The sequence below is a fragment of the Hyperolius riggenbachi genome, unplaced genomic scaffold, assembly GCF_040937935.1.
Source record: "Hyperolius riggenbachi isolate aHypRig1 unplaced genomic scaffold, aHypRig1.pri scaffold_117, whole genome shotgun sequence".
Classification (NCBI taxonomy): Eukaryota; Metazoa; Chordata; class Amphibia; order Anura; family Hyperoliidae; genus Hyperolius; species Hyperolius riggenbachi.
Genome location: NW_027152342.1, coordinates 331,334 through 350,384, shown reverse-complemented (window position 1 = coordinate 350,384; position 19,051 = coordinate 331,334). Strand labels below are relative to the sequence as shown.

General features: G+C 44.3%; 1 protein-coding gene across 9 annotated transcripts in view; it reads right to left on the bottom strand.

The window, feature by feature from the left end:
* LOC137543610 (coagulation factor XIII B chain-like) overlaps nucleotides 1-19,051 on the bottom strand; it is a 214,306-nt gene that overhangs the window by 125,504 nt on the left and 69,751 nt on the right. For 8 of the 9 annotated variants that reach the window (XM_068264713.1, XM_068264719.1, XM_068264715.1 and 5 more), the window contains exons 11-13: nucleotides 8,238-8,354; nucleotides 6,359-6,475; nucleotides 2,263-2,379 (exon numbers count right to left, since the gene is read on the bottom strand). In XM_068264713.1, the coding sequence (XP_068120814.1) occupies nucleotides 2,263-2,379; nucleotides 6,359-6,475; nucleotides 8,238-8,354 (351 nt within the window). The remainder of the gene's footprint in view (nucleotides 1-2,262; nucleotides 2,380-6,358; nucleotides 6,476-8,237; nucleotides 8,355-19,051) is intronic. The other variant, XM_068264714.1, reaches the window with a different exon arrangement.

Below are 19,051 nucleotides of genomic sequence, written 5' to 3'. Positions count from 1 at the left end.
TGCCAGGACATCTGTGCCCATAGGCTCCAGTGATGTAAATCCAAGCCTGCGCATCCTAGTGGCTGCAGCTCTGGTGCTTTGAGCCCACCAGGAGAAAAGCACAATATAAATGTTCTGTGTCTTGTCTTGTCTCTGACCCCTAAATGTTAATGTGCTCTCCCAGTGCCTGTGCATTTAAATTTCATCTGATCGAGCTGCCCCTACTGTCCACCTGGGTCCCATCTGCTGCTTCCCAAAGTGTCCCACGTGGTTCCTGAGTATGGCAAGTGACACATGTGTGATGTCACACACATACGTCATGTGTTATACAAGGCAACCTCAGTGGGCACTAGTGATGGGCGAACACCTGGATGTTCGGGTTCGGGAAAGTTCGCCGAACATGGCCGAGATGTTCGGCATGTTCGGGCCGAACCCCGAACTTCCCGAACATCCCTATTTTGGGGGCCCTATGGGGTCGCAGGCATAAGGGGGGAGCATGCTCCGATCGCGGGGGGGGTCGGAAATTCCCCCCACCCCCTCCGCTAGCGCTCCCCCCTCTGCCCGCTTCCCCATTCAAAAGTTTCAAGAAGTACCTGTATAGCGGATGGCCTGGCAGTGGCACTGTGGAGTGAGGAGGAGGAGGAGTCCGGAGAGTGACGAGTTGAGGGAGGCCGGGCAGCGGGCGTGAGGTCAGAGAAAGGGCGGAACTCGCCCTTTCTCTGACCTCACGCCCGCTGCCCGGCCTCCCTCAACTCGTCACTCTCCGGACTCCTCCTCCTCCTCACTCCACAGTGCCACTGCCAGGCCATCCGCTATACAGGTACTTCTTGAAACTTTTGAATGGGGAAGCGGGCAGAGGGGGGAGCGCTAGCGGAGGGGGTGGGGGGAATTTCCGACCCCCCCCCGCGATCGGGGCATGCTCCCCCCTTATGCCTGCGACCCCATAGGGGGGCCGTATTGTGGCCTGTTCGGCCGAACAGGGCCCTGTTCGCCCGAACAGGGGCCCTGTTCGGCCCTGTTCGGGGGCATACAGAAGTTCGGGGCGAACCCGAACTTAAAAGGCCGAACACCATGAGGTGTTCGGCCGAACTCGAACATCACCCGAACAGGGTGATGTTCTGCAGAACCCGAACAGTGGCGAACACTGTTCGCCCAACACTAGTGGGCACTAATGGAGAAGCAGCAGGCACGATCCTGAGCTGCTGGACAGTGTATGAGCATTACATAATTTTCTCTCTGATCAGAATCAAAGAAAGATCTGTCTCGACTATTGGTTTGTCTGCCCACACATCGCTAGATGTATGGGCATCTTCACTTTCTCATTTCTCCAGCAGCAGCCGGGTGGGTGGGTGAGGGGGGATTTATACATACCTAATTTGCAGTAGTAGCCGGCGGTAGAGGCTTCCGTCTTCTTCTAATCACATGATGCACTGTGTAGTCACGGAAGAAGAGGAATCCTCTACTGCCAGCTACTACTGAAAATTAGGTATGTATTTGTTGAGTGAAAACGAATCCAATCAATTATTCATCAAATCCGTTTTCACTATGTGAACCGGGCCACGGACAGAGCCTACTGGATCCAGTGAAGCGGAGACCGGATCCGCCACCGGATCCTTTTGGCTCAAAACGCTAATGTGAACCGGGCCCAAGAAATTTGTTTTCTCCCAAGAGGATTTCTAAATACAATTGTAGCCATAAAAGCTGTAAAAGGGTCATTGGCCACTTAAGTAATATCCATTTCTGTAGAGTGGTTAGAACAAAAGCTCTATGTATGTGATTATTTAAGCAATAATCACATACATATAACCTTTTCTTTCCCATCATTGCTCCCACTGACACACTGATTTCCTCATCAGTCCCATCAGGGGCATAACTACAGGCGAGTAGGCCCTGCAACTGCAGGGGGGCCCAGAGCTGTGAGGGGCCCTGACTACTAACTTGCCCTTCCTCCATCAATCTGATCAGTTATTACTGTGGCTACACTTATTATGATTATAAAGATTATGATGGCCACACATTTTTATGACCTTTGCAAAATGAGCCCCCAGGCTGTGATGGTCACCAAGGGGAGGAAAGGGAAGGGGTGTCAATATTGGAGGAGCGCCATCAAAGTTTTGCTGGTGGGTCCCATAATCTGTAGTCACACCCCTGAGTCCCATCACCTTTCTTGTCCCTCTCCTGTTGCCACCAGTCCCCACTCCAATGAGTCACACAGTGTATTTTATTTCTCTTATGGAATTTTCATTGGATTCATGGAAAGGCTCAAGCTAATTAAACACCCACTGCAATTTCTTTCATCTGAGTTGTCTCCACAGTCATTTGCACCATCACAGCGCCACCATCTGGGAATGCATCCCCGGTCATCACATTGGAAAAATGTTTCAGGGCACTTCTGAGGTCCTGCAAGAAACATCAGACATGGAATATAAGGAAACATTCACCGATATGTGTGCACCTGCCACATGTCCCTATTCATCACCATGGATGACTTCAAGTTAGCCTGTCTACATAGCTCCCAACTGTCCCACTTTTGGAGGGACAGTCCCTCTTTGGGAACCAAATCTCTGCTCCTCTTTCTTCTCATGTGCCCTTCTTTCTGTACAGATCTATGTAGATATATGTATTTTTCTACTAAAAATGTGGTCAGTTGGCTCCAAACTGGTTTTTCATCCTTTAATTTGATATATTTCTTAACCAGTTAAGGACCATGGGCTTAAGCCCCTCCCCCCTTCAAGTGACCAGGCTATTTTTTACAAAATAGGCCACTGCAGCTGAAGGGCTCGCTGCAGGACTGTACAACTCAGCACACAAGTGATTCCCCCCTCCCTTTTCTGCCCACCAACAAAGCTTTCTGTTGGTGGGCTGTGATTGCTTCTGGGATGTTTTTTTTTTAACTACCTCAAGACCGCGTCACGCTATACACATCACCATGTATACACATCACTATGGCAATAGAGTCCTGAGCCCTACTGTCCCAGTATGAAACATATTGTATGGCTCTCACGGAATTACATTTTAAAATATGTGGCATTTATGGCTCTCTCAGCCAAAAAGGTTCCTGACCACTGGTCTATGGCAACACACATATTTTAAACTGTTTTGCAATGCGCATGCGTAGAGCCACATTTTTTCGGGACACTTGCTTGCCATACCAGTTAGCAGTAGAAAGACTCATTGAGTGTCTGATTTGCATACATGAATTACATTAATGAGTATTAGCGCAGGTATATCTACGAGGCTTATTTTTAGCGATCATTGCACTGCAATGAAAACACTGGTTGCTGATGTGAGACCAGCCCCAAGATTGGGCTTCATGGTACATAGATTTGGGAGTTGAGGTGGGTGGTGGGCAAGAGATGAGAGTATGAGACCAGCTGGACTCACATTGTGCCCACCATCCACCTCCACTCCTGGATTAATGTACCACAAAATTTGATTATTGCCTAGTCGCTTTGTTACACATGTAAAATATTTCCATTAAAAAAGGAAAGTGACAAAGGGAAGGTGCCCAATCTTTACTCTTTTTGTAATACGTTGCATCTTCTTTCTTACCCTCTAGCTAGTGTTGGGCGAACACCTGGATGTTCGGGTTCGGGAAAGTTCGCCGAACATGACCGCGATGTTCGGCATGTTCGGGCCGAACCCCGAACTCCCCGAACATCCCGCTTTTGGGGGCCCTATGGGGTCGCAGGCATAAGGGGGGAGCATGCCCCGATCGCGGGGGGGGGGGGGGTCGGAAATTCTCCCCACCCTCTCCGCTAGCGCTCCCCCCTCTGCCCGCTTCCCCATACAAAAGTTTAAGGAAAGTACCGGTGGTAGTGGATGGCCTGGCAGTGGCACTGTGGAGTGAGGAGGAGGAGTCCGGAGAGTGACGCGTTGAGGGAGGCCGGGCAGCGGGCGGTTCAGCGGTAGTACCCTTGTGGTACTTCCGCCCTTTCTCTGACCTCACGCCTGCTGCCCGGCCTCCCTCAACGCGTCATTCTCCGGACTCTTCCTCCTCACTCCACAGTGCCACTGCCAGGCCATCCACTACCACCGGTACTTTCCTTAAACTTTTGTATGGGGAAGCGGGCAGAGGGGGGAGCGCTAGCGGAGGGGGTGGGGGGAATTTCCGACCCCCCCCCCCGCGATCGGGGCATGCTCCCCCCTTATGCCTGCGACCCCATAGGGGGGCCGTATTCGGCCGAACAGGGCCCTGTTCGGCTGAACAGGGGCCCTGTTCGGCCAGGTTCGGCCAGGAATTGAGCCGTTTGGGCAAACGCAAACAGTTTGGATGAACACCACCAGGTGTTCGGCCGAACTCGAACATCACCCGAACAGGGTGATGTTCTGCAGAACCCGAACAGTGGCGAACACTGTTCGCCCAACACTACCTCTAGCACAGGTTTGGAGAACAGCTGTCATGGAGGACTACCACTGATGCAGTAAGGCCTTTCCATCTTTTTATGCTGATTTACTTTATTACTCAAGGGAATGCTGCATAACGCTTCTTCAGTGACTGTTTAATTCACGAAAATGCAAGCAAAAGCTCAAGTTTAGAAACATTTCTTACCTAGGGAGAGAGAAGCCTGGGGGCATGACCTGCATGGAGACTTGAATAGACACGTTTCTTACAGCTCCATTGCCCAGTACTTCAACAATGGGCTTTTTAGCCATAACTGCTATCTAAATTCTACCAAAAGAATCATCCTTAGAAGGTGCCACCACCATAGACCAACCTGGACTAGTACTCCCCGCCACCGGAGGATTTGGACAGTGACAGCCCCCCCCCCCCCCCCCCTGAAGGCTGCAGAAGCCACGTGGCATAAGAAAACTTTGGAGCCCCTCTCCCCCTAAAGCACCTAGGACATGTCCTCAAAATGTAGACACAACAGGGAAAAGAGGGACAGGTGCAGATCCCCGGACAGGTCACCAAAGAGAAACAGTTCTAAAACAAAAGGGAACAGGCCACGCAACAAGGGAAAAGATCATGATGAGGAATATGAAGAGGAAAACTCCCCTCAAATTAGCATTGCAGACATTATGGCTGCCAAGCTGCCAAGCCTGCCATTAAGCAATGCCAGGTGTCCCACACGACCAAGAGTGACAGTTTTAGCATCCTTACAGATGAGTTATTCAAAACTAGAGAGAGGGTTGGAGAATTAGAGGGCCTCATGTCCAATGTTGAGGACACCTCCTGGGCACATAATATAGCCATTCCTGCAATGCAGAAGCAAATAAAAGCCCTGATGAGAATAGCACTCGAGGGAAGAGATAGAAACAGGCATACCTGTATACATGGGGCTTACCTGAGGGTGCTTATGCCTCTGTGTGATGTGATATGTTGAGGTGCTGCTGCTCAAAAAGCTTCTCCCACTGAAACGTTGTCTAAACTATTTTTGAAAGAACAGGCTCATCATATGCCTGCTAAGCGGGACCTCCCAGGTGCTCCTCCGAGACTCTTGATTATGATGGCCACACTTTTTTATGACCTTTGCAAGATTTGCATCCATGCCATGATGGTCACCAAGGGGAGTCAAGGGGAGGGATGTTAACTCCCTCCTGACTGCCTAACATTGATTGGCTGTGGAAAGGTGGTGCCACCAGGACTGCCAGGTCCTGAAGTTGGAGATTAGCAGGGAATGCATGCACACATGTGCATTTTCCCTGCCGTGACGCAGAGCGGGAATCCATATTCAGCCTGCCAACCATGGTTGGAGCTGGGGAAAAAAACAGTTATTTTCATTTGTTCAGTGCTGCGATCTAGCGCAGTGATGTACAGGGGACAGCATTGTCACTTAGCTGTTCCCAGGAGTAGCTCACAATCTAATCCCTCTCATAGCTGATGCCTATGAGAGGTGATTTTAATGTAAGGCTCTCGGGGTAGAGACGGGATAAAAAGGATTTTTTAGTTGAAAAAAAAATAACTTTTAAAATTATTATTATTAATAATAATAATAATAAAAAATTGCAGCAGCAATCCCAGACCACCAAAAAATTGCTCTATTTGTGGGAAGAAAAGGAGGTAAAATTCATTTGGGTGATAAGTTGCATGGCCAAGCAATAAATCGTTAAAGCGGTGAAGTGCCGAACTGTAAAAAAATTGCCTGATCACTAGGGGGTATAAACCTATGGTCCTCAAGTGGTTAATATTGGGGGGAGACACCATAAAAGTTTTAGTGGGGGGGAGGGGCATGATTTGTCGTTAGGCCCCTGAATCCCATGACCTCTTTTGTAACTCTTCTGTTGCCGATTACCAGTATGCCCGCCTCCCCCACCTGTCTCGCAGCCACCAGTTCCCACTCTAATGAGTTACATAGTGAGCAGTAGTGTATATATTATTTATCTTATGGTATTTTATTTGGATTCATGGAAAGGCTCAAGCTAATTAAACACCCACCACAATTTCTTTCATCTGAGTTGTCTCCACAGTCATTATAACCATCACAGTGCCATTGTCTGGAAATGCATCTCCAGTTATCACATTGGAAAAATGTTTCAGGGCACGTCTGATTTCCTGCAAGAAGCATCAGGGTTAGAATATAACTCCACTCCCACATTTATGTACCACAAGTCTGATTATTCCATAGACACTTTGTGACACATGTAAGCTGCACTTTTTTCCATTAAACAAGAAAAGTGACAAATGGAAGGCACCTGATCCTCAATCCGTTTGGAATACGTAGAATCTTCTTTCTTACCCTCTCTGGAGCACACGTTTGGAGAACAGCTGTCATGGAGGACTACCACTGATGCGGTAAGAACTTTCCATCTTTTCATGCTGATATATACTTTTATTACTCAAGGCAGTGACGTAGCTAAGAAGCTGTGGACCCCAGTGCAAGTTTTACACTGGGGCCCCCAACCACTCTATACATAACAATTGATATGGCGCACCAGAACCCCACCAAGGACAACCACAGTATTATAGGTGCAAGTAGGGGAAGGGGAACAGTTTGTTAATTATCACTACTATTCAAAGCATCTATAGAAGTGAATATTATCAGCACAGGCCCAATAAAGAGCTAATACTGTGGTTGAGGTTTAGCCCCCAGGGGCCCCTCTAGCCCAAGGGCCCCGATGCGGTCGCTACCTCTGCACCCCCTATTGCTACGCCACTGACTCAAGGGAATGCTGCATAATGCTTCTTTAGTGCTTCATATTGCTTCTTCCACTCCTCCCAACGAACCATCATGGCGGCTCCCCTCTGTGAATCCCTCCACTGGCTTCCTATCCAGTCCAGAATCAGATTCAAGATACTGTGTCTGGCCTACAAATCTGTCCACAAAACCAGCCCAACCTACATTTCCAATCTTACTCAGAAGTACACACCTAGTAGCCGCTCACTCCGCTCCTCCAATGAACTTCACCTTACTGCACCCCGCATCATCCAATCCCATGCACGCCTCCAGGACTTCTCAAGAGCTGCTCCAACACTATGGAACTCCCTACCTCCCACCATTAGGGTCACCACCTCCTTCAACATCTTCAAGAAGGCCCTGAAAACTCACCTTTTCACTCTGGCCTACCCCTCTCCTCCTTATATCTCCTATTGCCTGGTCACTAGGGGGGTATAAACTCATGGTCCTCAAGTGGCTAAAGAGACACTGAGGTGAAAAAAAAAGATAAAATGAATTGGTTGTGTAGTACGGATAATTACTAGAACATTAGTAGAAAATAATATATTCTCATATTTTTATTTTCAGTTATATAGTGTTTTTTTAACATTGCATCATTCTCTAATATTTGCAGTTTAGACACTACTCAGCATTCTAAATGATTTTACAGAGCAGGCCAGTGAACTAACTTTTGAACTGCCCTTTGCAGAGAAAAAGAAAAAAACAGTGACTGATAGTTGAGATAACAAGCTCCAGGAGACAGGGCTCCCTGCTACTTTGAAAGTCAGGTGGAGCTCAATGGCTCTTTTGCATAGATAACAACTGGAGTTTCTTCTTTTTTTATTATTTCTTAGTTGTACTGCACATACAAATCCTTATATCATATTTTTTTCGCTTCAGTGTCTCTTTAACATTGCCAGGAGGCACCATCAAAGTCTTGCTGGGTGGGGGGTCCCATGATTTGTAGTTAGGCCCCTGAGTCCCATCACCTCTTTTGTACCTCTTCTGTTGCCGATTACCAGTATGCCCGCCTCCCCATCTGTCTCGCAGCCACATGTCCCCACTCTAATGAGTTACATAGTGAGCAGTAGTGTATAGATTATTTATCTTATGGTGTTTTCATTGGATTCATGGAAAGGCTCAAGCTAATTAAACACCCACCGCAATTTCTTTCATCTGAGTTGTCTCCACAGTCATTTGCACCATCACAGTGCCAGCGTCTGGAAATGCATCTCCGGTTATCACATTGGAAAAATGTTTCAGAGCACGTCTGATTTCCTGCAAGAAGCATCAGACATAGAATATAACTCCACTCCCACATTTATTCACCACAAGTCTGATTATTCCATAGACACTTTGTAACACATGCAAGCTGCGCTTTTTCCATTAAACAAGAAAAGTGACGACTCTATTCTGTTTGAAACACATTGAATCTTCTTTCTTACCCTCTACGGAGCACACGTTTGGAGAACAGCTGTTACGGAGGACTACCACTGATATGGTAAGAACTTTCCATCTTGTTATGCTGATATATAATTTAATTACTCAAAGGAGTGCGCATAATGCTTCGTTAGTGACTGCTCAATGGAAAAAAAACAACCCGTGAAGAGGAAACTTACCTAAGGAGAGTAAAGCTTCTGGATCCTAATGAGGCTTCCCGTGGTGTCCTCTAGTCCCGTTGCAGCTTGCATACCGTCCAGCTGACCGGAGCCATGTTCCTCTTCTGGCCAGATGTGGCCACACCTGTGCAGTAGCACAGCCATACTCGTATAGGCAAACTACAGCTGCACCCGTGCTTTAAGAGGAGCATGACCCCGATCAGATCACCGACAAGCCCTTATCGCTGGAAGGTCTGTGAGAGGCAACAAGGGACTGGAAGACACTAATGATGATCGTAATCAGCTAATTACACAAAATTTCACTTAAGTTTTCGCAATTACACCTATATGTAATTACGATTTGTAAATTTAATTGATTTTGTATAGTCATTCGTAATTTTACATAAAATTTTGCGTAATTTCATGTCGACTATGGCAGTGAATAGCAAAGCCCCCATACATGCCACTGACACCAATAGTGGGTACACGTCATTTTTTTTCCCCAAAAAATACCTTGTAGTTTTTGAGAAAATCGATTTTACAAATGCAAAGAAAAAATGTTTTTTAAAGTCAGAAAAAGGACAGTTTAAATAAACATTTTCCTTTGCATTTTTAAAATCAATAAAAGCAATTTTGGCAGCAACAGCACGTATGGGGGCTTTGCTATTCACTGCCAAAGTCGGCAGAAGATTATGCGAAAAACGTGAAAATTAAACAGGAAATTACCCAACATTATGAAATATTACTATTACATACAAAATTAATTACAATTTTCTCTGAAATTTAGCATTACAATTACAATGCGTAATTGCAACTTGTGATGCAAAATGTCGCATATGCGAAATTTCAGCTCACCACTGGAGGACACAAAGGGGAAGTCTCACTAGGATCCAGAGGTTTCCCTCTCCTTAGGTAAGTATGTGATTTTGTAACCAAGCCTTAGCTTGGGTATATGTTAAAATTGTGCTGAGAATTCCCACTGGTCCAGGCAAGCCAGGAAGCCAAGGTAGGAAGCCTCAGTGAGACATTCTGATACATCATTGTGTGGCAGTGATACAGCAAGTACAAACTTCAGGGATGTGTTCTGCAACAGACCTCAAGAGATACAGAAGAAAGGAAGAAACGAGGAGTTTAAAGCAAGTTCTGCTTTGGAGAACTCATGGAGAAGCATGTGATCAGTTTGATCAGCTGATAGATGCTGTGCATATGTCTCCCTTCCTTCACTCTCTATTTATTCATCCCTCCATCCATCCATCATCTATATCTATCTATCCTGAGAAGGGCAGTGTCATCTGGCTAAAGGGAGCCCAGAAGTGGAGTTACCTATACTGAAGGGGTGGCATGTTCTACTTATACTGTAGGGGGATATCTGGCTACCTATAATGGATGGGCTCCAGTTTACTACACTTTCGTCTGTTTACTGCACTTACATCTGGCTACTTATACTTAAAGGGGGTTGAGGCATCTGGCTAACTTTACGGAGGGGGGACCTCTCTGGCTACCTATACAGAAAGGAGGGAAATCTGGCTACCTACACTGGGCAACCCAGCTGCTCTTGCTGGAATTGTAAGGTGTGCTCATGCATGTGTGTGTCTTGGTTGGGATAATTTTTTCAGGGGCGGCTGGTGATAGTGGGCCTTGATGGCGAACAGTACAATCCGGCCCTGTGTGTCACAGAGATCTGAGCATTTGGCATGATGTGTCAAACTTCGAAAAGGTTGGGAAAGACCCTCCTAGGAGAAAAGGTGAATTGCATGTGGGTGTGTGTGTGCTGGTGCGCGCGCATGCGAAGAGGATGAAGGAGGGGGGTCACCAAAATCAGGGCGCTGTGAAACCTTGGGACACTCCAATAGTCTCTTTGAGGAGTCATCCTAATCATCCTTTTCCTGATCACATAAGTCATTTTTTTGTATTGACATTGACCCTGCTGTGTGCTGTACTGACAGTTTTGCAGTTTGATGAGTGTTGTAGCAGGCAGAGGCATAGCTAGACTTAACAGGGGCCCCTGCAAAAATGATAGCATGGGGCCCCCTTGGTCCCCAAACCCCATGAGAGTCACATGATCGGGAGCCAGTGAATGGCAGCAGGGACTCCCAGGGAGTGTTCTGCTGTGAAGCAGGGTCTAGAAGCAGGAAAAAATGAGACGCTCCCGCTACTTGCTACTCTGCATGTGGGAGGAGGTGGCAGGGATGTTTTTTGTGAGCGAACAGGGACTTTATTTATTTTTTTGGTAATTGGTTGCACTTGAGGTTGAAGAGAGGGTGGGGGAGGGCCCCCAATGCCTCTGGGCTCCCCTGCGATGGTAGGGGTCACAGGGGTGATTGCTACACCCATGTATCTGCCCCCTAAATCTATGTTTGCCATTAATTTCATAATCTTTCTTTAACGACTTCAGCCTACAGCCCATTTTACCTCACCGCCAAAGGCCATTTTTACCTGTCAGCACTCCTTCCATACCTTTGGCCATACCTTTATCACTGCTTCTCACACCTGAATTATATACATCTTGTTTTTTTTGCTGCAAATTAGGCTTTTTGTGGGTGATACTTGTTTTCAGTAATTCATTTATTTTCTATGCATTTTATAGGCAAAAACAAGAATAAAAAAGAAAAAAATATGCTACAGTATTTTTCCAATTCCATACTCTTTAGTTTAAAAATAACCACTTCAGCCCCACAGTGTTGAAAACCTTATGCATCCGAGCAACGTTCACCTCCCATTCATTTGCCAATAACTTTATCACTACTTATCACAATGAATTGATCTATATCTCGTTTTTTACACCGCTATTTAGGCTTTCTTTGGGTGGTACATTTTGCAAAGAATTATTTTTTTTAAATCGATTTTATCAGGAAGATTAAGAAAGAAATAAGAAATCATTATTTCTCAGTTTTTGGCCATTATAGTTTAAAATTAATACATGCTACTGTAATTAAAACTCATGTATTGTATTTGCCCATTTGTCCCTGTTATTACACCATTTACATGATGTCTCTATCACAATTTATGGTGCTAATATTTTATTTAGAAATAAAGGTGCATTTTTTCAATTTGCGTCCATCACTATTTACAAGCTTATAATTTAGGCTGCTTCCGATTTTAATCATCCGAATCATTGAAAAGATCCGTACTTCTCAGTATAGAACTAAATGGTGTACCAAGAGCTGCATAACGCGGCTCAATCTGACGTCCAACTTCAACACCACCATGCGTTGCGTTCTGGACACGTTATGCGACCTTAACGTCCCCTAAACCGCAACGTCTTGGTGTGAAAGAGGCCTTAAAAAAATATAATAATATACTCTCTTGACATGCATACTTAAAAAGTTCAGACCCTTCGGTAATTATTTATGTTGTTTATTTTTAATTAAAAAAATTATTTGGGTAATTTTTGGTGTGGGAAGGAAACAGCTAATTTTAAATGCAATATAATGTAATTGTGTAATAACAAATGTATGTGGGTGTAGTTTACTATTTGGCCACAAGATGGCCAGAGTCAAAAAAGTCCTGGATGCGAACGATCTTGCATCCAGGAAATAGAAAGAGGATGGGAAATATTTTTTTTTTTTTTTTTTTTGCAGAAAGACAGCGGTCTCTGATAAGAGATTGTCAGTTTTTCTGCGGGGCACTTAGATTGGTGCATGGGAACTATATTCCCATTCACTGATTGGGGGGCTAACGGCAGGCGGTGGGAGCATGTGCAATCGCGTGCACAGTGCAGCAGCAGAAGCACAGCCTATCTGGACTAACATACTCGTCCAGATAGGCCTGAATGGATAAGCCATGCGACTATTAAAAAAAAAAAAAAAAGACGCCCTTTATTTCCAGCTATCACAACATTTAAATTATGCTCCTAGAACAATGTATGCCGGCAATATAATATTTTAAAGTAAATGTGTATTTTTCAGGTTTTTTTTTCTTTTTTGTCAAGTCAATTGCAAGCCCTGACATAACAATATTATACCCTCATGAAATACGTATTAAACAAAAGTTGAGTCCCTAGGCCAACTAATAATTGATTTTTTTAACTGTTTTTTTTATGTGATTTTTTTGGTAACTGGGGTGGGGGCTTTCGAAGAGATTTGTTGTATTTATATTATTTTTATTAAAAATGTGTGGTGTGTGCAATTTAACTTTGCACAGCTAGATGCCGCTTGAAACACTACCCTGCTTTTCTAGGACTTGTGTATTTATTTATTTTACTTTACTCTTGTTCTGTCTTTATGAATGACCATGACCTCTGATCGGGCATTGAGGGACCAGAGTGGCGCTGTCAGGATGGAGAGCGGTAGTTCGCCAGTGGGAAGCAGCGCAACCGCTGCACCCGCATCTGACGTCATCATCGCCGCCAACCTGGTGTGTCAGGATCCGGCGGAGCATGTTAGCAGAACGGAGCTCTCAGCTTTGCACAGGGCTAGAGCAGCCCGCGCAAGGCGACATAATATTTATGAGCTTAGGAGACGGGTCAGCTGACAGGCTGGTCAACTGACTTGAGTCTCCCTGTTCCCTCTACTGATTGGTTGGAGCAGTCCTGGGTGGGCAGTTTGAACTGCCCTGGGATACTTAAGGCTGAATTTGGCAGTGCTTTCTTGTCTGTTGTTGCGAATACTTCTGTGCTAGCGCTCAGACTTTAGTTAGATCCTTGTGTGTTTGAACCGGCAGGAACACGGAGATTCACACTTAGCTTAGGATTATTATTATTACTGTATTTCTTGATATTACTGTGTATGACCTCTTGCTTGAACCTCTGATTGCTCTCCTGCCTCACGATTCTGTACCTTCGCCAATCTGATCTGTTACCGACCTCTGCCTGTCTATAGACCCTGATTCTTGCCTCACGATTCTGTACCTCAGTAATCCTGATCTGCTGCCGACCTTTGCCTGTACGACCTCGATCCCACCAGTGGGCCCTTGCCACTGGTGGGCTGCACCTACTAGGTGCCTGGGTATACCCTCTCTGAAAGTGTGCACCAATCACCTGTTTTTACACATTGAATAAAATACTGATGTCAGCTAAGTTCTGAGCCAGACACTGATATTCGTTACAGGCATGTAAGTGTTCAAGGAAGATACTCAGACGGAAGTCCCCAGGTCACCACAAGGTATAATGTCCCTGCTGCTGCAGCCTACTGTGAGCTTCAAGTAAGTGATGTTGATGTGGTGGTGGATGTCTCATGGGTGCCCACAAGAGAAGAACAGGAGATGAGAATTCAGAGAAAGTTTGTTTCAAAAATGTATATGCCAAAATCTTCTGGCTCTGCTACAGTGGATACAATAACGAATAATTTTTTAAAAATGTAAATGTTTATGCCAAATATTCAAGGCCTCTGCTATAGCAGCTGCACCAAAACATAGTTTTTCAAAGATGTCTATGCCAATTTTTTTAATGCAAATTTGACCATGCATTCCACTCTGGCATGCTACTACCCAGGTGTTAGAAACCTTTAAACAACTTTTAAATCAGTTTTGTGGCCAAAAAAATTGTCCCTATTGGTGTTAGAATTTGCCTGCCCATTGAATTTGCGGGTTTGCGAATAGACGTGAAACTGTTTAAAAAACGTCTGCTAACCAATTTTCGAGAGGTCTGTCCATCACTAAAGACATTTTTCTTCGGCACAAAACCTCAACAGAATGCTTCTAGATCCACCCTCAGGGAACTCCTCGACCAACAGTTATCTGACTACCTGGTATTAATGATCACTGTGGACACTCTGAGGAGCGAGGAACCTTTGGACTTCTGTGTACGTAGGCGTGACCTGTGGCCAGACCTGTCGCAATATGCCACGGAGCTGTTGGCTTGCCCCACCTCCAGTGTCCTGTCAGATAGGGCATTCAGTGCAGCTGAAGGGATTAGGACAGACAAGTGAAGTTACCTAGCACACAGCAGTATCAATTAGTTGACATTTATTAAAATGAATGGCGTTTAATATGGTCCTAATTTAATTTGTTTTTTCTTCATTATGCGCATGCCAGTTACTCCAGGCCTCATGTCCACCATGGCCACAGGCACAGCTTTAAAAAAGTGATGTATTGTCCGCAACACTAGAAAAAGAGTGTGCCAGGGCTCAAAGGAAACAGATGCAAAAGTTAAGAGAAAAATAGCCCATATGACTAGCACCACTCAAAAGTATAACAAAGTTTATTCACAAATTGTATATATAACTACAAATACATATGACATATTGGAGTGTCAAGAACATAGATAAAAACAATTAAAACCGACCAAATGGTCGTATGTAGTAGCAGCTGCAAACAATCATGTCCATATAGGTGATGAAGAGTAAGGTTATGAAACCACCATATATATCACAAGACAATGGCAATATATGCCCAAATAATTGCCTCAGTGTGCATCTAAATAGAGCACACAAAAGGTTGAACCCGGGTTCAGTAAAGTGCAACATATACAAATAAACACAAATACATACACATCAATACATATATAGTGTAACGTGCAAGTTGTCAATACTGACATATATCATGTGCAAAATGAGCAAGAAGGCTGCTATATAAACTAATCACCCAGAGGCAGCCTATATTCTGGAGTGCATAGAGAAAAGAGAAGTGCAAAAAAATGGAGGAGAGATACTTAGCCCGGGAAGACCAAGGAGGCTGGAACAGTGCAGCTGCAGATATGAGGGAGTCCCTTTAAGAAAGTCCCACAAGCTCCGCGGGCGTCACCCCGCTTTGGAAGGAGAGGAGAGGGTTTAGGAACTCTCAGGTTTAGGAACTCTCAGAATTCAAATGTTGGCCTCCTTAGAGGTGGTGACTTTAACCAGAACACTTTCCAACCATTATTTCTTTGAAGAACAGGAGCCATCCAAAGACTGTTTGTTGAGTTGGTATAGACTGAGCATGTGTAGCATATGACATCATATGTGTGAGACAGTAAAATTGTGAGTCATTATTTAGCTGCTAACTCCCTGCTTGATCAGTTCAAGTTTGGCTTTCACTCTAACAGAAACAGCTATGACTAATGAGGTTAATGATCTTATTGCTAAATCCAAATGTCATTATTCCATACTCACCCTTCTCAATCTGTCATCAGCATTTGATACAGTTGACCAAACCTTGCTCCTACAGATACTTTAATCTTTAGGTATAAAGGTCCTCGCTCTCTCTTGGATATCTTCCTATTTTTCTGGGAGGTCTTTCACAGTCTCTTAGTCAGATCAGATCTCCTCTCCCTATCCTTTATTTGTGGGGGTACTTCAAGGCTCTGTCCTTGGCCCCCTCCTCTTTTCCATCTACATGCACTGTTTTGACAACTTAATCAGCTGATTTGGGTTTGAATACCACTTATATGCGGACAATTCACAACTGTACCTCTCGGCCCCAGACCTTACCTCCCTCCTCACATGCGTTTCTGACCAGATATGGATTAAGATGTAATGAGATCCTAGGCAATGTATCCGATTTGGGGCCACCTTGAGGTCTTTTTTAGTAAGCTTAAGTGCAGAGAAGTCAGAAAGGGTGACTGGTGGGCCCCTTGACACCCACTAGTCCCCAGACACCTGCCTAGGTTGCCTAGTGGGTGATCCCACTCTGTTTCTGACTGCTTGTCTGCTATATCCTCTTTCATGACCAACCGCTTCTTAAAACTTAATAGAGTAAGACAGAACTAATCATTTTTCCACCGTCTATGTCCACTTCTCTGCCTTATATAACAACAAATGTTAATAACACCCTTATAAGTTCAGTTCCGAAAGCACAGTGCTTAGGGTTAATATTTGACTACTCTCTCTCTCTTTTATTCCTCGCACTCACTCCCTAACCAGCTCTTGTCATCTCCAACTCAAAAACATATCTCACATCCGACCTTTTCTCACTCAGGACACAACTAAAATGTTAATACAGCTCTTATAATACAGGTCCTTCTCAAAAAATTTACATATTGTGATAAAGTTCATTATTTTCTGTAATGTACTGAGAACCATTAGACTTTCATATATTTTAGATTCATTACACACAACTGACGTAGTTCAAGCTTTTTATTGGAGGAAGACTGGGGAAAGGGAAATGCCAAAATACCTGAAGTCCAGTGTCAAGTAGCCACAGTCAGTGATGGTCTGGGGTGCCATGTCAGCTGCTGGTGTTGGTCCACTGTGTTTTATCAAGGGCAGGGTCAATGCAGCTAGCTATCAGGAGACTTCATGCTTCCATCTGCTGAAAAGCTTTATGAGGATGAAGATTTCATTTTTCAGCATGACCTGGCACCTGCTCACAGTGCCAAAACCACTGGTAAATGGTTTACTGACCATGGTATTACTGTGCTCAATTGGCCTGCCAACTCTCCTGACCTGAACCCCATAGAGAATCTGTGGGATATTGTGAAGAGAAAGTTGAGAGACACAAGACCCAACACTCTGGATGAGCCTAAGGCCGCTAAGGAAGCATCCTGGGCCTCCATAACACCTGAGCAGTGCCACAGGCTGATTGCCTTCATGCCACGCCGCATTGAAGCAGTCATTTCTGCAAAAGGATTCCCGACCAAGTATTGAGTGCATAACTGAACATAATTATTTGAAGGTTGACTTTTTTTGTTTTAAAAACACTTTTCTTTTATTAGTCGGATGAAATATGCTAATTTTTTGAGATAGGAATTTTGGGTTTTCATGAGCTGTATGCCAAAATCATCAATATTAAAACAATAAAAGGCTTGAACTACTTCAGTTGTGTGTAATGAATCTAAAATATAAGAAAGTCTAATGTTTATCAGTACATTACAGAAAATAATGAACTTTATCACAATATGCAAATTTTTTGAGAAGGACCTGTATCTCACTTGGACTATTATATAACATACTACTTTGTGGACTACCAACTAACAGACTAGCAACGCTCCAATCTGTACTGAACTTGGCTGCTCGACTCATTCATCTTTCTTCTCGCTCTTTGCTGCTCCTCTTTCGAAAAGCTCTTCATTGGCTACCAATTAAACAGAGGATCCAGTTCAAACTCTTAAATCTAACTTACAAAACTCTCCACAATTTCCGTCCTTTGTACAACTTTTTACTAGTTTCCAGGTACCAACTCAACCGCAATCTTAAATCTGAAAATTACCTTCCTATGTCCTCCTCTAGAATCACCTCCACGCTTTTACATTTACAATATTTTGCATGTGCTTCACCCCTTTCCTGTAATTCCCCTGCCACATCACATCCATCACTCTCCAACATTTCATATCTTAAAAAGTGTCCTAGAAACTCACTTTTTCTGTCAAACATATGCTCTAACTTAAGCCAGTTCCCCTTTTGACCTCTGGCCAAGTTGTACTCCATACTAGATACCCTAAAACACACTGGGCTTGATTCACAAAAGAGTGCTAACTGTTAGCACGGCCGTTTTTGCGTGAATTTTCGCATTGCGCGCGATCGTGAATTTTCGCGCGAAACGATAACGTTTTCGTGCGCAAACGCGAATTTTACCGCGAAATCGATATCGTTTTTGCGCGAAAATTTGCATCTGCGCGTGAAACCGTTATCGTTTTGCGTGACAATTCGCGATCGCGCGCTATGCGAAAATTCGCGCAAAAACGGCCGTGCTAACAGTTAGCACTCTTTTGTGAATCAAGCCCTCTGTCTCTAGATGTGAATATTGTATACTACTCCATCTCTTGTTTCCCTCCCCCCATTCTTTTAGACTGTAAGCTCATAAGGGCACAGCTCTCTCACCCTTTTGTGTCTTGGAATTTGTTAAACATTTATTCATATTAATGTTGTCATTTTAATTACCAACTCTGTATTTTCTACCAACTCTGCATTTTGTGGATTGGTCTGCTCTATACCAATGTCTGTATTATTTTATACACCATGTTTGTTTCTTACTTTGTACAGCGCCATGGAATCTATTGATGCTTTATAAATTAATATTTATAATGATAATTGTGATTGGCTGCAGGAAGATCATAGGCTTGGAAATAAAATAGAAAGGTGATGATTGGGTGAGAGTGTGTATGTGTGGCTTATCCAAAATAAGGGCATGCTGATTGGGTAATGTTAAAATTATGCATACATAAGAATCTGGGTGGAAGTGAAAAGGTGTATGTTTAGGGGAAGGTTGAGGATAGTGACATGTTACAACAGGAACTTAGTAAGGAGACTTTTTGGTCCTTTTTAGCCTCATACAGACTCTTAGGAGTTTTGGTTCACCATGAGCTTGCTGGGCAATCTGTAACCCAAAATGTTTAAAACAAAAAAAAAAAAAACCACCAGGGGCTTGATTCACAAAGCAGTGCTAACTTTTATCATTGCTGTGAAATAGTGCTTTGCGCACGTTTTGGAGCGTTTTCGCGTGAAAACCGGTTATCACACCCAAAAATTTGCGTGTGCGCGATAACGATTTTCGCTTGTTAACATTCGCGTGATAACTAGAATT